The sequence below is a fragment of the Camellia sinensis genome, chromosome 4 (assembly GCF_055761805.1).
Source record: "Camellia sinensis isolate YWXY chromosome 4, ASM5576180v1, whole genome shotgun sequence".
Lineage (NCBI taxonomy): Eukaryota > Viridiplantae > Streptophyta > Magnoliopsida > Ericales > Theaceae > Camellia > Camellia sinensis.
The window spans coordinates 154702158-154722623 of NC_138964.1; the positions used below are offsets into that span (position 1 = coordinate 154702158).

At 43.6% G+C, this 20466-nt stretch overlaps 2 protein-coding genes across 2 annotated transcripts in view; both read right to left on the minus strand.

The window, feature by feature from the left end:
- Positions 1-20466, minus strand: part of LOC114315092 (uncharacterized) — a 21738-nt gene continuing 1272 nt past the window's right edge. Inside the window, exons 2-4 of the mRNA XM_082866606.1 lie at positions 5268-5390; positions 2828-2866; positions 1-668 (exon numbers count right to left, since the gene is read on the minus strand). Of these exons, the coding sequence (XP_082722732.1) occupies positions 389-668; positions 2828-2866; positions 5268-5299 (351 nt within the window). The 5' untranslated portion in view covers positions 5300-5390 and the 3' untranslated portion in view covers positions 1-388. The remainder of the gene's footprint in view (positions 669-2827; positions 2867-5267; positions 5391-20466) is intronic.
- The window catches only part of LOC145824143 (uncharacterized), a 21380-nt gene continuing 14356 nt past the window's right edge, over positions 13443-20466 (minus strand). Inside the window, exons 4-5 of the mRNA XM_082923750.1 lie at positions 14767-15349; positions 13443-14657 (exon numbers count right to left, since the gene is read on the minus strand). Coding sequence (XP_082779876.1) covers positions 13582-14657; positions 14767-15349 — 1659 coding nt within the window. The 3' untranslated portion in view covers positions 13443-13581. The remainder of the gene's footprint in view (positions 14658-14766; positions 15350-20466) is intronic.

The following is a 20466-nucleotide window of genomic DNA, read 5'->3' on the forward strand; positions in this document are numbered from 1 at the left end:
TTGGATGTATCTAAAAAAGTTCATTAAAATATTAAAAAGTTTCACTAAAGATGAAAAAAATACAAAAAAAACTCAAAAACGGTTTTCAAAAACTAAGCAAAACCAAACTAAGCAACAGGACCATGTTCTTGCAACCCACTGGCCCTTTGGGCCAAAATACTGATTCCAAGCCCTAAAAATATCAAGCTAGGCTAGACAGGTTGGGCCCGGAGGCCACCACTACACACACTGAGCACTGATATTATTGAGAGATAGTGAGAGAGAGAGAGAGAGAGAGAGAGAGAGAGATTATTTATCAGTCAGCAATCTCACAAGGCATCACTGGTAGATGATTGTTAAATTCTCCACAAAATTGATTTTAAGCTCTTAAATTGTCACCCTTAAGATGTCACTGAATCTTACATCCCTTGGAGTCTTGTCCGCGTCTGACATTGCCATATGCTGATAATTCAAGAAGATCCATGTCGCGACCTGCACTAGAATTTAAAAATAATCCACTAGCCATTATGATACTTTCTCCAATTAATAGAGCTCCTAAATCATTTTCGTCCACCATGCTGGGAATTACAAGGCCTGCAAATGCCTGAAACCCTGCAGTATGAACTTTTCTGAATAACATCGGCTTTTGATATCTCAATTCGATTTCCCTTTGATCGATTAACTGTTGCCTGCAGTAAGAGTAGACCAATTAAACAAAAACCATCTCTCTTAGGGAGAAATGAAAATCATATAAGAAAAACTAATCGTATGTCAAAGAAAAAAAAAAATTCTGCTTGTTTTCATCTTTAAAAAGTTCACTAAGACCAAAGTAAGCCAAAGTTTGTCAAAAAAATCCTATCAAAATTGGCTTATCATCTAGTCTTGACGGAAATAAAAAGTAAAATATTTTAACTCAAAGTTCAAAAAAGTTCACTAAAGACAAATAAGTGCAAAAAGATATCCCAATTTATAAACAGCAACCAAAAGAACGCAATGCAATAGCCCGGTTAAGGGTATTTGAGTCATAATGCTTATTTTCTACAAATTATGAATGTTTTGCAGGAATTGAATTAGGTTAGGTAATGACTAACATCAATAGTTATTATGGTATTTTTTTTTATCTTTTTTCAGAGAAGCTACAAGATTATCTACTATGAATTATATTGCTCATGAAAGATGCCTAACATTTCTTTCGAAATATTCATGGTCACATACACCAACACACGTAATGAATATTACCAAATACTGAAATTTTTTAGGAAGCCAAGAAGAAATTTTCTTATCAACAGTTCTAAATAAATCTTCTAATGTCAATCACAAAGACATCGAACTGAACTCTGAAAGTAGTTTAGAAATCAGAAAGTTTTGATGGAATTGAGAGGATCAAAATCCATGTTAATGCAGGCTTCCTGGCCTTCAACAATAAACTTTCATATTTTAGGTGAAATTATAAAACAGAAGTCTTGAAACCTGCTCTGAAAATAATAAGCTTCCTGGCTTTCAACAACCCGTTACATTCTCTGGGAAATGTCATGAAAATTATTTTTGCAGACTTAGAAAATTCACTCTCACATTATTTTTGTGGATAGATAAAACTCTCTCCCTTCCCCCCTTTTTCTTTAGGTGGGTGGGAGTGTTTGGGTTTTACTCAGACACATTGAGACCTGCTCCAAACACATGTCATCCAAAAATCTCAAAAGAATCACAGGTGTGTGTGCGGGAGTGTGTGTTTGAAGGAGGGTAAGCCCTTTATTTTGACAGGCGAAGGGAAAATTTGTCTTTATCCAGCCTCTATTGTAATGGGAATACATGCCCCCTTTAATAATCCTAATGCTGTGTTTGGTTGGGGAATTTAGAGAGGATTTGGAAAGAAAAATGGAAAAAGTATGTGAAATATGAATAAAACATGCCTATATTTCACATAGTCTCACACACCTTTTCCCTTTCCCTTTCCAAATCCCTCCCCAAATCCCCCAACCAAATAAAGCATAACAGTTTCTGTCCAACTTGCAGGTTACTCCAAACCAGACAGCATTATGTGTTTTCAGGGCAACCCCCATGCAATAAGTCTTACCAAATTTGTTCTTGTAAAGGAAAGAATACAGTGCTGTGTTTGGCTAGAGATTTGAGAAGGGATTTGGAAAAGGAAAAGATAAAGGAAAAGGTAGGTGAAATGTGAATAAAATATACCTATATTTCACCTAGTTTCACACACACTCTCCCTTTCCTTTTTCAAATTCCTTTCCAAATCCCTCAACCAAACACAGTGTAAGCAAAGTTTAATAGGCAGCCCTATTGGCACTAAATTTTTAGTTTTCTGTAATCCACATAGGACTTTTGAAGTTAAGTGTTGGCTGCAGAAAATTCTAGAACTGAAATGCCAATAAGAACACCCATGCTAAATGTATAAGATTGTTGTTGTCATCCAACAAATCCCCTACTATCGCCTACAGGAAATTTAAGGCAGCTTCATTTCAGTTGTAATAAACTTTCTTTTTTCTTTATTTATTTATGTTGTACTCAATCATCCCAAATTCCCAATTTTTAAACGCATAATGTATAGAAGTATTATTGATAGTGAATTTGGTTATTTATTATTAGTTCAATGAAGCGAACTGGAATAACATAGGGTGAAAAAAAAAAGGTGGCAGCCTTGTATGCCAGGAGAAAATGCCCACATTCAGTAACTACAGTAAATGAATGCCATAATAGAAAAAACAAAAGAGAAAACATGCTATGGCAACGCACAATAAAACCAGGTAGAAAACTTAATTTTTTTTATTTTTCTGATAAGCACAATCAGATCTCACAGAAATGCAATAATCGTACAAGGCAATAAAAGACATACCTGTAAAACTTGACAGTTTTCCAATGTGCTTTTCCCCTCCTGATAATATTCAGATCATAACCTTAGATGTTTTAGACAACTAATTAAGATAAACTTCTATATAAGTAGGGACTTGCTAACAGATGAAAAGTCTAAACTTCAATAGCAAAAATAGTGCTCATTAATTACAGCCACATCACAAAAGAATAAAGTATAAACACAAATCAACAAGTATGTGATTAAGGTATAACTGATTCCTGTTATAAGGCATCAAATCAAATTAAGCAAATACTTCTCAGTCCCCATAACTGAAAATATGCATGAGCATAGTACCTCACAACAACCATGCCCAACCATTGGGCATCAAACTAAGCAAATAAAACACATCATTACTTTTATTTCATTATTTAATTATGGTCAGAAAATTCCAAGTAGTCATGTTAAAAAATAATAAAAATTAAAAAAACTTCCTCAGGATGATAGGTAATTCATTCAACATTAGCCCATAAGCCATGTCGTACTGGTAACTGCCATGATTGCTTTGGGGAGCTTCTATTTCTACACACCAAATCCTCTCTGTGCATATCTTTCAAGGCGCACACTTCATGAATTTGAAAATAGTCTCATCTTCTTCATCCTTCAAACCCTAACCTTAACTAGCCACCACCCACACCCCTCCCCCCAGCCCTTCTCCAACCCCTCCATCCACCCCACTAGCGCCACCACCAAGACCCCCACCCCCCTTTTCTCTCTCTCTCTCTCTCTCTCTCTCTCTAAAGTGCGCATGGGGGAGGGAGGGGGGAGCGGATGTGATTGCGGGGGTGGGGGCAGCTAGGGTGAGTATCGCGATGGTAGGGCACAACGGGGGTGGGGGAAAAGGGCTAGGGAAGCTCACCGAAGGGGGAGGAGGGTTGGGGGAGGCTCACCGAAGGGGAAAAGGGGTTAGGCGGTCACCGGAGGTGATGAAGTGGCCAGTGGAATGCTGGTGGATGTGTCTTGAGAGATTGGAGAAGATGAGGGTTTGTCCTCCTAAATAGAGCTGCAAACGAGCCGAGCCGAGCCGAGTTTTAGTATGTTTGGGCTTGTTTATTAAGATTTTAACGAGTTCTGAATAAAAATTTAACGAATCGAGCTCGAGCTCGAGCCGAGTTGGCTTAGGCTCGACTTGAGCTCGAGCCTCTTCACGAGCCTTAATGAGCCAAAAAATTTATAAATTCATACTTGCATGTGAGACTAAAGTTACAATTAAAACTTTGATTATATAATTATATATACAATATATATAAACATACTAAAAAAAAGTCCATATTTTACTAAAATAATAATATCTACTACCACTATTATATAAATGTACTATCTATAGTTAACTATTATTTACATTTACATTTTTTAAATATATAAACAACATATTTCTCTTATTTTTTATACATATTTGTATATTATTTAATATATAAATAATAAATATTAAACGAGCCAGTTAACGAGCCGAGTTTTAAAATGTTTTGGCTTGTTTATTAAAAATTTAACGAACGCAAAAGAAAATTAACGAATTGAGTTCGAACGAGCTCTTACCGAGCCGAGCTCGAGCCTGTTCACAAACGGCTCTATTCATTTGCAGCCCTACTCCTAAATGGTAAGGGGATGAAATTGTGATTTTGAAAAAGTTCATTTAAGTGTGTGCACAAAGAAAATTTGGTGTGTGGAAATAGAAATTCCCCAGCATTTGGGATAGTTCAAGAGTATTGTCCTGAATGCACAAACTTGGAAAACAAACAAAGCTAGATAAGCCATAAAATTTGAATCAATGATATCTGAGTTACTGCACGATAATAAAAGGTTCATACAACCAAACATTCTTCTTCTTTTCCACTCCCTCATTTCAAAATAGTGAACAAAAACAAATAGTTTTTAGATGTATAGTTAAAATTGTTCAAATTTTAGACTGATCATTTTGCCCATCAAATCAGACTTTAAGGTTACGAGTTTGGACAACCGGTTTCCATTCGGATCACATTAGCTTAAGTTATAAACTAACAATAACCACGGGGAAAAAGCGGGGAGCATTCTCTATCAAATAGAATAGTAGTTTAAATTAAAACAAACCCGAATCCCAAAACCCCAGCTGAACAAGCGAGAAAAAAATATTCACAATAAGGAAACACAACAAAACTGTCAAAAATAAGCAAAACAATAACTTAGAACTACGTTTAAACACCAACGATCCTCTAGAGTGAAATTTTCCTAAATTTCCTAAAGTACTACATTGTGTGGTTGAGATTTAACACTCTAGAAAACTTTAGGAAAAAATCATTCTAGAGGATCCTTGCTCACGTTTAAAACCCAACAAACCCCAAATTCAATTAGCCAGAATGACACTAACCCAATTGATAATATTGCATTCAGCAACAAACAAGCCATACCCACAAACCAGCAAAAAAATCAAAGATCGACATTGAAGTACCTTACAGTAAGGAACAATGTGGTCATAGTCATGACAGAGACAACCGGGACAGCCCACGAGCTTCCGGAACACAGTGTTGCCGAGAGCGTCTGGGCTCCATCGATCTGGGTCTCGGCCTTTGACCTTGTAAGAGGGGCTAATTTGAGCCCACTAAATTATTTAGGCCCAATAGCCCAAGATTAGTGGGCCAGAATTTATCGCAAGTCCAAGAATCGGTGGGCCCAGATTTATCGCCATCAAACGGATTAAATCGCTGTAAGCCTCGAAAGGGTTCGGGTCCACGAACCTAGAGACTTACTCAGGCCCGGAACTCGAAAGGGTATTAGGCAAGCCTAGAGATCCGAGGCACTCAGACTCGAAAGGGTTCGGATCCACGAACCTAGAAGTCCGAAATACTCGGCTTCGAACGGATTCAGACGCAATCTAGAAGTCGCTCCGTTAATGAGTCCCAGAACACTTGCGGGCTCGGAGCTTTCCGGGATCTACGCACCAGAACCATGGGCGTAATGGAGTTCGAACAAAGGACCCGATCCCGAGGACGGTGAGTGGAGACAAATTCACTCTTCGGTTAAACTAGCCTATACCCGGGTCGAGGTGGCACGATCCCAGGGGGTCCATGAGACTCGGCAATATTTTGCGGCAGGACGTCCTCTGGGACTACCCCTGACCCTTTGGGATGATTGGGGATCATTGGTTAGGTGTGGCTAAGAAGAAGGGTTCGCCGAGGGATTGATCTCCTCTTCGGGGTTTTCTCATCCTCGGAGAAGTCACCTCCTCGGAGAAGTCACCTCCTCGGAGAGGTCACCCCCTCGGACAAGGTGGCTAGAGAGAATATCCCCCATGTGCCTTGCACATGGGCTCCATCCTACATCATGAGGTGCCTATAAATAGCACCCACCCATAGCTTTACAAGGGAGGGATTTTGGAGATTTTTAACTCTTGGGAAAGAACTAATTTCCCTTCTCCATTATCAACCTTGAGAGTGAAAGTGGGAGATCAATGGGAGAGCCTTGCCATTATTCTATTCTCTAGCCATTTTGCCTTCTTCTTCACCCAATCTCTTATCTCCATCATCTCCTTTGTTGTTGTGTTCCTAAGTTGAGATTATTAAAGAATCTAAGCCTCTCATTATATTCTAGAGAATTCGAAGTTATTCTTCAAGGATCTTCGAAGATCTTCGAATTTTTCAACTCCTTTCTTGAACCCTCTCCTACATTTTGGCGACTCTGCTGGGGAGGCGGATTGGTTAATGGTCTCAACGAGATCTGGAATTCACACAACTCCAACAAGGATGGCGGGAGAAGATGAAGTTCACCAACAAGGATCCTCTAATGGTGGTGATGACAGAACCATGACTCCAGATCAACCACTTTTGCTTGAAGCCATTCAAGGACTTCAGAATACTCAGCAAGAGATTCTTACCACTCTTCAGAATCTCACTCACACCATGTTGGTGATGAGTTCTAACTTTGCACCGGCGCCAAACGGGAATCAAACTGGTGGTGGAGTTATTCTCGCCGGAGCGCAAAATCAAATCCAAGGAGAAGTAGGCCCCAATCAGCCTATGGCTCATGGCAACACGGCCACAGTAACACATGCTCAAACCACAGTAGGCGGCGGCAGTTTGCCCATACCCGGGCTCCATGGCGTGCCAAGCCAAGATCCAATGGTGACTAGGGGAGTTTCTAGTGTAATGAATGGTGCTCCGGCGACTGTTGGTGTCCAAGAAAACATAAGGAGCATGATGGCGCAAAAGGGAGCTCTGCCCGTACCTAATATTGTCACGCCACCAGTAAATGTTGCCCAAGCACCAAGCGGGCCTCCTTTGGTGCCGACAATAAATTTGCAAGCACAACCCGGTATAGCGGCGCCGTACGGTGGACTTTACGGGCCTCAATTCAATACCCCATCACCAACTGGCTTGTCTATAGGCGCTGATGGCCAGTATCGTCAAATGTCCTCACCAATGATGAATTCGCAGCATCAGAATGGCCAAGACGCCCCTAGCTCAGTCTTCGGGTACATAAGCCAAGTCCCGGGAATACAGCCATCAAACTCTCTCCCTCAACAGTTTCTCACTCTCGCCGATGTGCAGGCCATGTTCGATCTCGAACGGGGCAAGAGGACCTTACCCTCTTTGCCTGATCCAGACGTCAAGCCGCCTTACCCCATTGAGATGCTGAGCTATCCATACCCTGAGGGGTATACAGTGCCGAAGTTCATCAAGTTCGACGGCAAACAAGGAAATGCCCGAGAACATGTTGTGCGATTCATCGAGACTCTAGGTATTCATGGTTCAAACCACGTCCTCCGACTGAGAGAATTCTCGAAGTCCCTCACCGACCGAGCATATAGTTGGTATGTTAATTTGGCCCCAAACTCTGTTCGAAGTTGGGAGGAAATGGTTAACAAATTCCACTCCAAGTTCTTTCAAGTGGCGGAGAAGGTGACCACACTTACATTGTGTAAAGAGAAGCAACAAGAAAGTGAAGACATCCTTGACTACGTCAAAAGGTTTCAGGACAAGGCCGTGGATTGTCATGAAGCAGTTGAGGAAAGTTATCTGGTCCAAATTTGTCTAGAAGGGGCATTGAGCAGGTACAAAATGTTTCTAGTTAACCACAAACTACCCACCTTCTCGGCATTAATAGAAGCAGCTCGGAACATTAGCATTCCTCAGGCTCAGGAGTCCGGATTTAAAGCCAGTTACAAGACTAGTTTCAAGTCATCTCGTGGACCTATCGTTGCTGCTGCCTCTGCCCCGGATACCCGAAATTCACAAGGGGGAGGTCATAGGGGCCAGAAAAGAAAGCAATATAATGGTGAAAAGGGGAATGTTTCTTATCCATGTGGAATCGAGGAAGTGAAAGCTCTAGTTAAGGAATGGGTGGCTGACGGAGAGCTAAAATTGCCTTATGTTGAAGAAATGCCATCAAAAAAGGACCGTGAGAGCCCTGAATTTTGTGTCTACCATCGTACATTGAAACATCCGACAGAGAAGTGTTGGACTCTCAGGAAAATCTTCAGAGATAAAGTCGAGGCAGACGAATTGAGGTTCAAAAAGCGAGGGACTCAAGACATCCGAGAACAACCGTATCCTCAACACCGAGACAAGGGCAAGAATGTTGCTATGATAGCTTATGAAGGCCCAATGATCGAGGCTATCGCTAATCTCGATGACGATGACTGTTATCTGGACGACATCCTCGAGCCAGAGGGTGAGCAAGTTTACTATGGAAGTGCTCTCGATCCAGAGGGCAGAACATTTATGACTCATGGCGAAGATCCCTTTGATCCAAAAGGAGGAGAAAAATACTATGGAAGAGGAGGACACCATGTTTATGTGGCATCTTATTTTGAGGAGACCGAGGAGATGGTTAACTACGAGCCTCCAAGAGTGGAAAAAGATCCGGATCACTATGCCAAAACCCTGCAAGACTGTGTAAAGTTCAAGCAGTTCTTTGACCAGCTTGGACTTTCCAGGGAGGCAAGAACGGAAATCACCAAGTCTATCATTAATATAGCCGAGGCACACCATGAGGAATGCATGTCGACTGAGGGGTCTATCCCGAGGAAGGCAAAAGAGCAATCTAGTGCCATTACTTTCTCCGAGGCTGATCGGAAGTATCCTTTTTCTCACAATCGCCCGCTTTATGTGACTGTTTTTATTAACGGGGTTGAGTTCAAAAGGGCCTTTCTAGATAGTGGAGCCTCTATCAACATTATGACTCGCGCTACTCTAGAAAAAGCCGGAATCTCTGAAGAACGCATTGTGAAGCAGCCGATAGTCATCACTGGCTTCGGTGGAGAAAGGAGAGTTACTATCGGATGCGTAACAGTTGATTTAGCCGTTGGAGAGATTCGCTCGGCCACCAAGTTCCATATTATCGATTCTGAGGCAAATTATCACATCATTCTAGGGAGGACCTGGATGCATAGATATGGGGCTGTACCATCAAGTTATCATCAGTGTGTTAAGGCTAAATGGGGAAAGAAGACGGTGACAATTCAGGCTACAGAAAGGCCGTTCGAGATCCATGAAGCTCATTATTCTGATGCCATCTATTTCACCGAACTGGCTGTCGAAGAAGTTCCCACCACCTCTAAGCCTCGAGGGGTCAAAATTCCTCGTTGGGAGGATATCAAAGATGACAAGGAGCCGATGACAGAATCAAGTAAGCGGGCGATGTCTAGACCAGAAAGTCCGCCTATTCCTCGGAAGGTGATGAAAGTTCGAGAAGGAGGCAAGATGGTGTATTATTTATGAAGGTGCGGGGAGTCGGTTTCTTCAGTCACCGACTCCGAGTCAAAAGAAGAGCCTCCTGACAATGATATAGTAATAAAGCCTGAAGTGGCTCCAGAATGTATGCAAGATGGGCCGAAGCCTCAGCCCGAACAACTTATCGAAATAGATCTGAGTGATGGACAAGATGCACCAAGGCCGGTATTCGTAAGTTCGAGCCTTAGCCCAGAAAAGCGGGAACAGTTGTTAAAGTTGATAAGCCGATACTCAGATGTGTTTGCTTGGTCATATAAGGAAATGCCCGGACTAGATCCTGACCTAGTCTCCCACTATCTTGACGTGTTCCCAAACTCCAAGCCAATTAAGCAAGCTGCTCGAAAATATCATCCAGATCTCGAAGAGAAGATTAAGGAGGAGATTGAAAAACTTCAACAGGCTGGTTTCATCCGGCCAATACAGTACCCCACGTGGTTAGCAAACATCGTGCCAGTAAAGAAGAAGAATGGCCAAATCAGAGTATGTGTAGACTTTCGAGATTTGAACAAATCTTGCCCGAAGGATGAATTCCCTCTTCCTCACATCGACACCCTCGTGGATACTACCTCGGGACACCAGATGTTCTCATTCATGGATGGATTCAGTGGATACAATCAGATTAAGATGGCTGAAGAGGACGCAGAAAAGACCGCTTTTAGAACACCTCTCGGAAACTTCTTCTATACAGTCATGCCTTTCGGACTCAAGAATGCCGGTGCAACTTACCAAAGGGCTATGACTGCAATCTTTCATGACATGATCCATCATGAGATGGAAGATTATGTTGATGATCTAGTGGTGAAATTCAAGAAAGAAGAAGACCATCTCCGAGACCTTGAGAAGGTATTCAAGAGGTGCCAGAAATTCAAAATGAGGATGAATCCTCTCAAATGTGCTTTCGGGGTGACGGCTGGGAAGTTCCTCGGGTTTCTTGTACATAGGCATGGTATCGAGGCAGATGAAGACAAGGTCAAATCTATCAGAGCAATGCCTCCCCCGCATTCTCAGAAGGAGTTAAAGAAGTTCCTCGGGAAGGTGTCTTATATTCGGAGGTTTATCCCAGCACTGGCAGAGATCTCTGCGCCTTTCGGCTCTTTGTTAAAAGGAGATGCCAAGTTCGAGTGGAACCAAGAGCACGAAAAGGCCTTTGAGAGAATCAAGGCGGCCTTGACCTCGCCTCAGACCATGATAGCCCCGCAGCCCGGGGTGCCTCTAATGTTGTACCTAACTTCAACCCCCAAGTCCATAGGGGCATTATTGGTCCAAGATGTAGATGGAGTAGAACGCCCGGTGTATTACATCAGTCGGAAGATTCGAGGAGCAGAAGTCCGATATACTCCAGTAGAGAGACATTGTTTAGCTTTGGTATTCACTGCCCAAAAGCTCAGACATTACTTCCTAGCACATCAGATTCAGATTGTTACTAGAAGTGATCCAATCCGATACCTCCTCAGCAAGCCTGCTCTAACCGGGAAGGTGGCAAGATGGTTGTTAGCACTGGGTGAATTCGAGATCACATGTGTAGCCCCCAAGGCGATCAAAAGCCAAGCCTTAGCTGATCTCCTTGCCCAATTTCCAAGTGGTGACTATGAACCAGTGAATGAAGAATTAAGAGGAGAGGTGCACGCAGCTATGGCTTCCGAGGAAAGCTTCTGGACGTTGAGCTTTGACGGAGCAGCAGCCGGAGGGAAGGGAGGAACCGGGATAGTCCTTACAAGCAAAAGTGGGGAAAAGTTATATTTGTCTTATAAACTGGATTTCCATTGTTCGAATAACGAAGCCGAGTATGAGGCTCTTATTTTAGGCTTGATAGCAGCTGAGAAGCACAGTATCAAGAAGATTCGGATCCGGGGGGACTCAAAGCTGATAGTGAAGCAAGTTTCAGGACAGTTCGTCTTAAAGGAGCCTGCCTTGGCCACATATCGAACAACAGTCCAAAGGCTTCTTGACAAATTTCAGAAGGTCGAAATAGAGCATGTGCCTCGCTCCGGCAACAAGTTTTCAGATGCCCTCGCAACATTAGGGGCAAGAGTTGACATTCCAGAGGAAGAGGCAACAATTGTTATCAAGAAGAGAACAGAACCTTCAATAATACCCGAAGACAAAGGCCTTCCAGAGGACTGGAGAGGAGAAGTCCTCGAACAACTCAGAAGCAAAGTTGGAAAACTGACTATGGCCAAGCTTGCCCAATTCACAATTATTCAAGGTGAACTTTACTTCCGAGGAGGTACCGGATTCCTAGCCCGGTGTATTGGCCAACAAGAAGCAAGCTTCCGACTACAACAGATCCATGAAAAGTCTTGCGAGGATGGGGATATCAGTCTGTATAGAAGAATCCAAAGACAAGGTTATTATTGGCCCGAGATGGAGAAGGACTCGAATCAATTACAGAAGGAATGCCCCAAGTGTCAGTCATACATCCGGGAGGATGAGAGTTGCTTTGAAATTGATACCCCTGACTGGAGGCAAGTCTACATTGACTATCTCAAAGAGGGAACACTACCTGAGAGCCCGAGGGACATTGCACACCTCAAGAGGAGAGCGAGGCGGTACTTTCTTGATCAGGACAAGCTGTATAGAAGAAGTATTGAGGGCACTCCCCTGAGATGTCTCTCCAAGGAAGAGTCAGATCTAGTCCTCGGAAGAGCCCACGAGATTGAACATCAAGGAGGGGCTCGGCTGTTCGAGCAACTTATACACCTTGGGTATTACTGGCCGACCATGGAGTCAGATGCATCCCATCACGTGAAGAGGTGCCAGACTTGTCAGAAACACGGAAATTTGATCCATGCTCCAGCTGTAGACCTGCATAGTATCCGAACGCCATGGCCGTTCCATACCTGGGCTTTTGATCTGATAGGGCCCATCTCCACATCTTCTAAGGGGTACAAGTGGATTCTCGCAGCCACAGAATTGAGTACAAAGTGGGTCGAAGCAATTCCTCTGAAGAATGCTACGGGGCCTGCAGTTGCGAACTTCATCAAGGAGAATATCATCTGCCGATTTGGAGTACCAAACACCATCCTCTCGGATAACGGCACTCCCTTCATAAACAAATATGTGAAGAGCCTCTTAGAGACTTACCAAGTGAAGCATCACAAATCCACACCCTACTATCCAAAAGGGAACGGGCAGGCGGAAGCCACAAACAAGACACTAATAAGGATTCTGAGCAAGATGATGGATGAGTTTGGGGGGACTTGGTCCGAACAGTTGATAGTAGCCCTATGGGCGTATCGCACTTCGAAGAGAAAGCCAACTCAAGCAACTCCTTACTCCCTTGTGTATGGGTCCGAGGCAGTGTTACCTATAGAGTTGGAAACGCCATCTGCTCGAATGGCTCTCGCCTCGGGGATGGTATTGGAGCCTCGAACCACCAGATTGGAAGCATTAGAGGAAAAGCATGACAGAGCTGCAAAAGTCATGGAAAGGTATCATGAGTCCATCGCCCGAGCCTATAACCAGACTGTGGTACCAAGGAAGTTTGAAGAAGGTGATCTAGTATGGAAGATTGTAGACCCAATCATGCGAGGACAGCCTTTACCCAAGTTTTCTCCAAAATGGGAAGGGCCCTACAAGGTGGTTCAGGCAAGCTCAAGCGGGTACTACAAACTTGTAAGGGTTGAAGACGGCTTCCGAACTGGCCCGCTCAATGCAAAGTTTATCAAGCATTACTACCCATAGTTGGACTCATCTATGTTGAAATTCATTTTCACTTTCTTACTTTGTCTAAAGGTTGTATTTCCCTTGCGTTATGAAGAAGCTGGTTTTCTCTATGGTGTATGTTTTATCCCATCACTTACAGTGAATCTATTATGCTTTTGTCAAGAAATTTGAAGAACTAATGAGAATATTTCAGCTTTTATAAACATGTGCATATGATTGTTCTATCATTCGAAATAAATATTTTATCAAGTAGAATGAGAAAACAATGCGAAAATATCCAAACAACAAAAATTTTGTCATTTCATTGCATTGTCCTAGATAAAACATTTTTATCGAAAGGGGCAAGAAAGTAATGATAAAAAAAAAAACTCAATCTTTCCTAAAGACACCTTCGAAGAAGCTGCCCGTCACATCTACATCTGGAGGACAAACAATAGAGTGTGCCTCTAAAGTCTCCAAGGCCCGAGCATAACCCGACTCAAGTTCACGAAGAGTTGCCTTTGTCTCATCTATAGAGGTGCGATAAGAGGCAAGCACAGACATAAGTTCCAGCCGATGACTGGCGTTCGAAGCTATATCCAGGCGCTTCCGAAGCCATGATAAGTCCACTTGGTGACGCTCCATGTCAGAGATCCCCTGATACGCCGTCTCGACTACTTTTCCATTAAGGTCACACAACCGTTGCGTGTCCAAGCTATATAAGATAGTGGCAAAAGACTCGAGAAGAGCAGTCTGAATGAGTGGACACTGGCAAGCAAATGAAGCAAAGGTCTCCGGGTAACTTGAATGCACAAGCTGTAGAACTGAAGCAAACTCAGGAGCTACCCAATAATGGAGAAATGATACTTTGCCAGAAGTCGAAGGAGGAATTGGGGCCGGAAAGTTGCTAGTCTCAGGAATCTCCCCAATGTTTATCGGGTTAGATGAACCACCCGGAGGGGTAACTCCCGGCAGAGGTCCCGAGCCTGAGAATGCCGAACGATAAGGGGACAGACCAAAAGCATCACTATCAATGTGGAAATCACTGAGATTCAAATCCAAAATATTTGAAGGCACTGGCGATGAAGAACCTCTGGCAGTCGTCTCAAAGGCAGGTGTTCCCCCTTGAGAAGGAGAACCGTGAGGAGTTACAAAGAGAGTCGGAGTAGAGTCCGGGGCAGGTGAAGACGGGACCCCGGTAGCAGCTAACACTGGAGCAGAGTCCGAGGCAGGTGAAGGCAGGACCCCGGTAGCAGCTAACACTGGAGCAGAGTCCGAGGCAGGTGAAGGCAGGACCCCGGTAACAGCTAACACTGGAGCAGAGTCCGAGGCAGGTGAAGGCAGGACCCCGGTAGCAGCTAACACTGGAGCAGAGTCCGAGGCAGGTGAAGGCAGGACCCCGGTAGCAGCTAACACTGGAGCAGAGTCTGAGGTAGGTGAAGGCAAGACCCCGTTAGCAGCTAACACTGAAGAAAAGATAAGAAGGCCTTATTAGAGGTAGGGAACAGGAAAGTCATTTAAGTAAAGATTTCTCACAGATATAAGTAAATGACACACTTCAGAAAGAAAGATTACCAGAGGGAGAATCAATATGCAAAGCAGGGGCAACTGAAGGACTCCTAGCATCAACAAAGTCACTTGGTCGTGTAGAGACCACCTGATCGATCTCAATGTCTGATGAAGCCTGAACAGTAGTAGTCATCCCTGAAGAATGAAGGAGGGCCGGAGGATGAGAATCACCATAAGTGCCAGAGCGAGTCTCAGAGATCTCTAGCACATCCACCTCCACACCATTCCCAGAGGCGCACCTCATCTCTACATCGCCTCTAGAAGCATGGCCCGCAACATCAATTTCTGTGGCATCAGTCCCTCCAGCAATCTCAACATCAGAACGGTGAGCCCCAACAAACTCGTCACCAAGGTAGTGCTCCTCCTCAGCTACGGTAGGGCGATGACGACGCGTGCGTGGAATAAGGTCACAAAAATGATCGGAGGACTTAGCCTCATCATCATCATCATCTATAACTGCTATACGAGGGGTGCACATCTTCACAAGTCTTGCAGACAAAGGGAGGGTGTCGTCCAAGTCTGAGTCCGGCCTGGGGGAGGCAGCGTGGCCAGGAGCCACGGTACCGAGAACGTCAACAACCGCAGGATCCTACATAACATGGGCAAATAAAAGTTTTCATTTTAGAAGGTATAGTCGCAAGAAGGAAAGTAGCTTCAAATCAAGAATTTCGGGTACCTCACGAAGCCTTTTGGAAAGGCGAGGAGCGGAAGGACTGGCATCAGAAGTCCTCTTGTGAGCCATCTTCTTAAGGCGGGTCGTCCGAGGACCAGAGGCCTTATTCAAAGGGACTGGCTCTGGAGAAGTAATTGCCAAGCTAGAAGCAGATGCCCGAGCAGAAGGGTCAGTTGGAGCAGATGAAGTGAAGAAACCCTCGTACATGTGGTCAGATTTTCGGCTCTCGGGTAGCCGAAGAGAAGAATCCTTCTTATAAATCGGCGGAGGCAAACATACGGTCGGTCTGCTCTGGACAAATGCAATAAACGCATCGATATTCTTCTGCCAATACCGCCTGAAAGAGGGGGTGAAACCCCCTACTCGGCTCAAGCCTGGCATCGTCAAAGAGCCGGATATGGGAAGCACGGTGTGTATAAGCCGGCGACTGAAGCGCCCGTAGCTCTCTGAAAATGATAATAAATGAGGTGCTGGCCCCGGGGCACATTGATCAAACCCGAATTGACATGCTACACGGTCAGGCCTATAAACGGCACTATCAACGCCTTCCTCATGCCACACCGGTAATGAACTCGGACGGATCATAATTAGCATATCAACAAAGGGTGCAGGGATGTTCTTCGGCAAAGGAAAAGACACCAAGCGGGAGGAACCATGATAGATAAGCGGTGTGGCCACACCTACAGGTGGGCATACATACGGCCGTGCCACAAAGCGTCGGGGATCATCCACCAGAGTATTCAAGGATAAGGTGGAAATAGTACGTGACCAACGTGTAATCAACGGCTGGCAAGACTTCGCTTTCTCAAATGTCCGAGACCCATCAGTATCGAGCACGGGGATGCCATCTTTATCCACTATCTCCCGAAGAACTTCCGCCTCAAATACAGTCGGAGCAGGGGCAAATTTTGGGAACCTCTCGAAGAAGAAACATAGCAGGAACTGGCTGTGAATAAAGGAGACAGGCTCATATCGACCCACGGAGCGAACCATATCTCGATGTAGCAGATCCAGCCGATAATAGAGATTCCCAAGAAATAGGGGAGCCAAAGGGATCCGATCTCCTCTGAAGAGCCTGACTGCCAAGGGGAAGACGAAAGGATTGAGGGAATCCGGAGGTGTGCTCGGAAGAATGAAGAATGAAAGGAAGCAAGCCAGAAATCCCAAGAAATAGAGCCTGGAGCCATACATCGGACCGGCTTCATACTCCCGAGAGTCAGGATCAGTATCTCTGGCCAAGGGCTGAAGATCCTTGAAGAAGTGACGGATCCATGCAGTATAGGAGGCACGGTCCGTCCTTACTCGACTAGTCCTCCTCGCTGAACCATCAAAAACAGAACTCCACCGACCACAAGTTTGAAGATTTAGCTTCAGAGATTGGATCAAAGAATCATCTTCGGGGGGTGTCTGCTCAGGGTCGAAGGCATCAGGGCCGGTCACTTCCAAACGCAGCAACATGAACACATCCTCAAGGGTGGGCCCCATCTCGTGCTGGCCAAGTATAAAGGTGTGTGTCTCGGTGCTCCATCGAAGAGCCATGGCTTCCAGGCTAGCATTGTTGCGACGGATGGATAGAGATCTAGATATTTTCACCGGAATCAATAGCCGGGCCTCCTGAAGTCGTTGACAGAGGCTCCTGTCCGAGAGGACATCATCGACCCACTCTTGCCAACCGAAAGGAGGGTTTGAGAAGGCCTTGAACTGAGGATAACAGTATGGAAAGTCCCCCTGCTCAATTCGAAAGCGTAGCACCGAGGAAGGAGAAATGAGGGCCTCATGTCCAGAGTCAGTGTCCTCAGTGAGACATAATGGAGCCGCTTTCGGAGATAGAAGAGAAGTGGTGGAGGTAGCCGCCCGCCAGAAGGGGTCCTTCCGACCAAAATAAGGAGATTTCCTCCACTCAGATGCCGGAGGTACATCCCTCTCTTTCATGAGAGCCGGTTCCGATGACCCCGGGACAGCGGGTTTCTTTCGAGAAGACATATGGCTGAAATAACAGGTATAAATAGTAAGGAGTTGACCGTATTAAAATTCAGAATATTAGAATTAAAGCAACACATTCGAATGAAATTTCGGCATCAACTATTCGTTTATCTGAGAGTCCATGAATTCAACAAATTCTACGAGGAATTTTTTTACACCAAGAGTCCAGGTTCAACCCCAGAAGTCATCAACAATTCTTTTTCTCGGGTGTTCCTCAAGCTCAACAAATTTTAATACCAATGGGTGCATCATCAACATATAGATTTTCGTCTTCTATCATCAATAAGAGGTGCAATGTCATAGGTCGCTTCATGATGAAGTTCAATCGGGTCAATTTCTTAAAGTCACTATGTTCTATATTAAAGGTCCAATTTATACGGGCTCAAAATTTGGACAGAGTGAAGTTCAATAGTAAATTTCAGGCCCGAGATCCGAAGTATATTACATTGCTTATCAGTAGCAAGATTCAATGGATCATTATGCAAATTACAAGAATGTCCTTTCCAAAGTCCATATTCATAAGTCCAGGGTTTTCTCTCTCCATGTCAAAAATGGAGCTCAAATACTAGTCAACAAGTTATATTCGGCCTTTCCTCGGTGATAAAGTTCAACAAATTATGTTCAAGCCAAGCACCTCAATGAGGTTTCAAGTGCTAGTGCATGTTTCCATATGGCCAAAATCACGGTGTTTGAGCTAAAAAAAAAAATATATATATATATATATATATCATTGGGATTGCCACAAAAATTGAGTCCATATTCAGATTCAGTTATTTATTTATTTATTTATTTTATTTTTGTTTTCATCAGATTGCTTGAGCCCTCTACATTGCCACAAAAATATATTTATATATATTTAAATATATTTATATTCGGAAGAGGGGGTTGAATGTCATACTTACAAATTTGGGCAGTTAGAGAGGTGAAGTCCGAAGCCGATACTGGAAATTTAAGCTGAAATCAGAGAGGCTTTACAGACTGTAATCAACAAGACTGGGCTAGGCTTGGGCAAAACCACACACGTTGCGTTGAGAGGGCGAACGTGCGTGGTCAACGTCGGATAAGCTGAAGTCGGAAGCAGCGATGTGGAGCTAGGTTGGGCAAGACCACACACGTTGCGTTGAGAGGGCGAACGTGCGTGGTCGACGTCGGATAAGCTGAAACCGGAAGCAGCGATTGATTGTGCACAAGCCAAGGCTGATGTGGGTAATCCGAGCTCTAAAAAAAATATATATATATGATAATCAATATATATATATATATATATTTGCCCAAAGTTTGTCAAGCAGCAAAGTAAAAAAAAAAAAAAAAACGAAGCACCAACAGATTCGAAGCAAAAAATAAAAAAAAAATAAAAATAAATAAAATAACATATATATATATAATAAAATAAAATATTATATATATATATACATCATAAGCCATCTATATATATATATTCGAAATGCACCTCATGGTGGTTTAGACCACCCCTTCTGACCTTTGACACTAGAATGTCTCCGATGACTGCAAATTGGAACTTGAAGATTTAACCCTCATCTATTTCTGCATGACTCCACCATGGCACCCCACACCTGACTAGTATTGATTCTCTTTCCCTCAAAAGCGTCTAGCACAATGGTATTTCCACAACCCTCATAAAATAGTAGTCGCAAGAGCTAAGCACCAATTTGTGTCTGTCACACCCTTCCAGTGGCCTGTCTCATCATGGTCTACCGCTCTTAAAAGGAATCTAAATGATAACCAGATGTATCTAGCCGCAGAGGAAACAAATATCACACCTGAAACACGAAAGAACACTGAATAAGCTGAAGCAAACTGGTTTCATGGTGACTAGAGCATTAGGAACACACTGGATGGACATCAATTCACCTTTTAAAAATTGAAATTTTGACTGGCACCATGTTCCATGCACACTTACGTTGTACTTTCAGGTGCTATAGTAAACTTTACCTCTGATATTTGGATGAAGATTAGTGTGCAAATGGCAGAGCCTTCTTGAAGAAGAAGAACAGCTGGGTTGATCTCTGTGTAAAGGGGGGGGCCGAAGTGGCTGTGCAACAAAAAAAGGAAGAAGGCTTTGAGCAAGGACCAAAGACCAACAAATCTAATACAGTGAAAGGAATAAAAATAGTTGAGAGGAAGACCAAGGCCCACAAAAAACGGGTTTCATAGTAGATCGATGACGGCGCGAGCAGCGTGTGTGAACAGTGGGCTAGAAGGATGCTGGGCAGGCCAACACCGCGCTGAGTGGGCGGCGTGGCCAACGCTGGTCAGTCACGGATAGAGGCAGCAGTGAGGTCACAGGTGCCGGAACAAAGCGCAGGGCTGAGCCATGGTTAGCTCTCCAGTAGGTCGACGGGGTGCAGCACGACGATAGGCAGGCTGGTGTTGCGACGGAGCTGCGGCGGATCACGATGGTTTGCGCGATCTTTGGTGATTACAAAAGTTAAAGAAGAGCACTGAGTTGTTGCTCTGATTAAAGAATGTTAAAGAAGGAGGCCGGCTGCAGCAGTATTCAACGGGTTGCAAAAAAAGAAAAAAAAAAAAGAAAAGAGAAAGGAAGAGGAAAGTTGTGCTGTCGGTGGTTGTAGGCAAAAAGAAAGGAGGGGGTATTGATTAGGGTTGCAAAAAAAAAAAAAAAAAACGTGTGAGCCTTTCTTTAATTAAAAAAAAAAAAGGGAGCATTATCTTTGAATATTCTATTAGTATATTCTAATAATGTATGTATATGTAATTGGTCTGCTGTGTGCCAAATAGCAAAACGCGAGCCTTGTGTGCTATTTGTTTTTAAAAAAAAATGGATGCTTTGTTATTATTTGCTTGGATTAAAAAAAAAAAAAAAAAAAAAAAAAAAAAAAAAAAAAAAAAAAAAAAAAAAGTACAAAAAAATAAAATTTTTGCTTGTCAATTTTTTCTGTAAATTGAAGTGCGTCATCAAATTTATCCATAGGCTCTGTCGTGACAAAACTTTTTTTTTTTTGGGAAACGTGATGCGAAACAGGGTCGAAGAAATGACAGTATGCATGTCTGAGAAATTTAAAATTTCT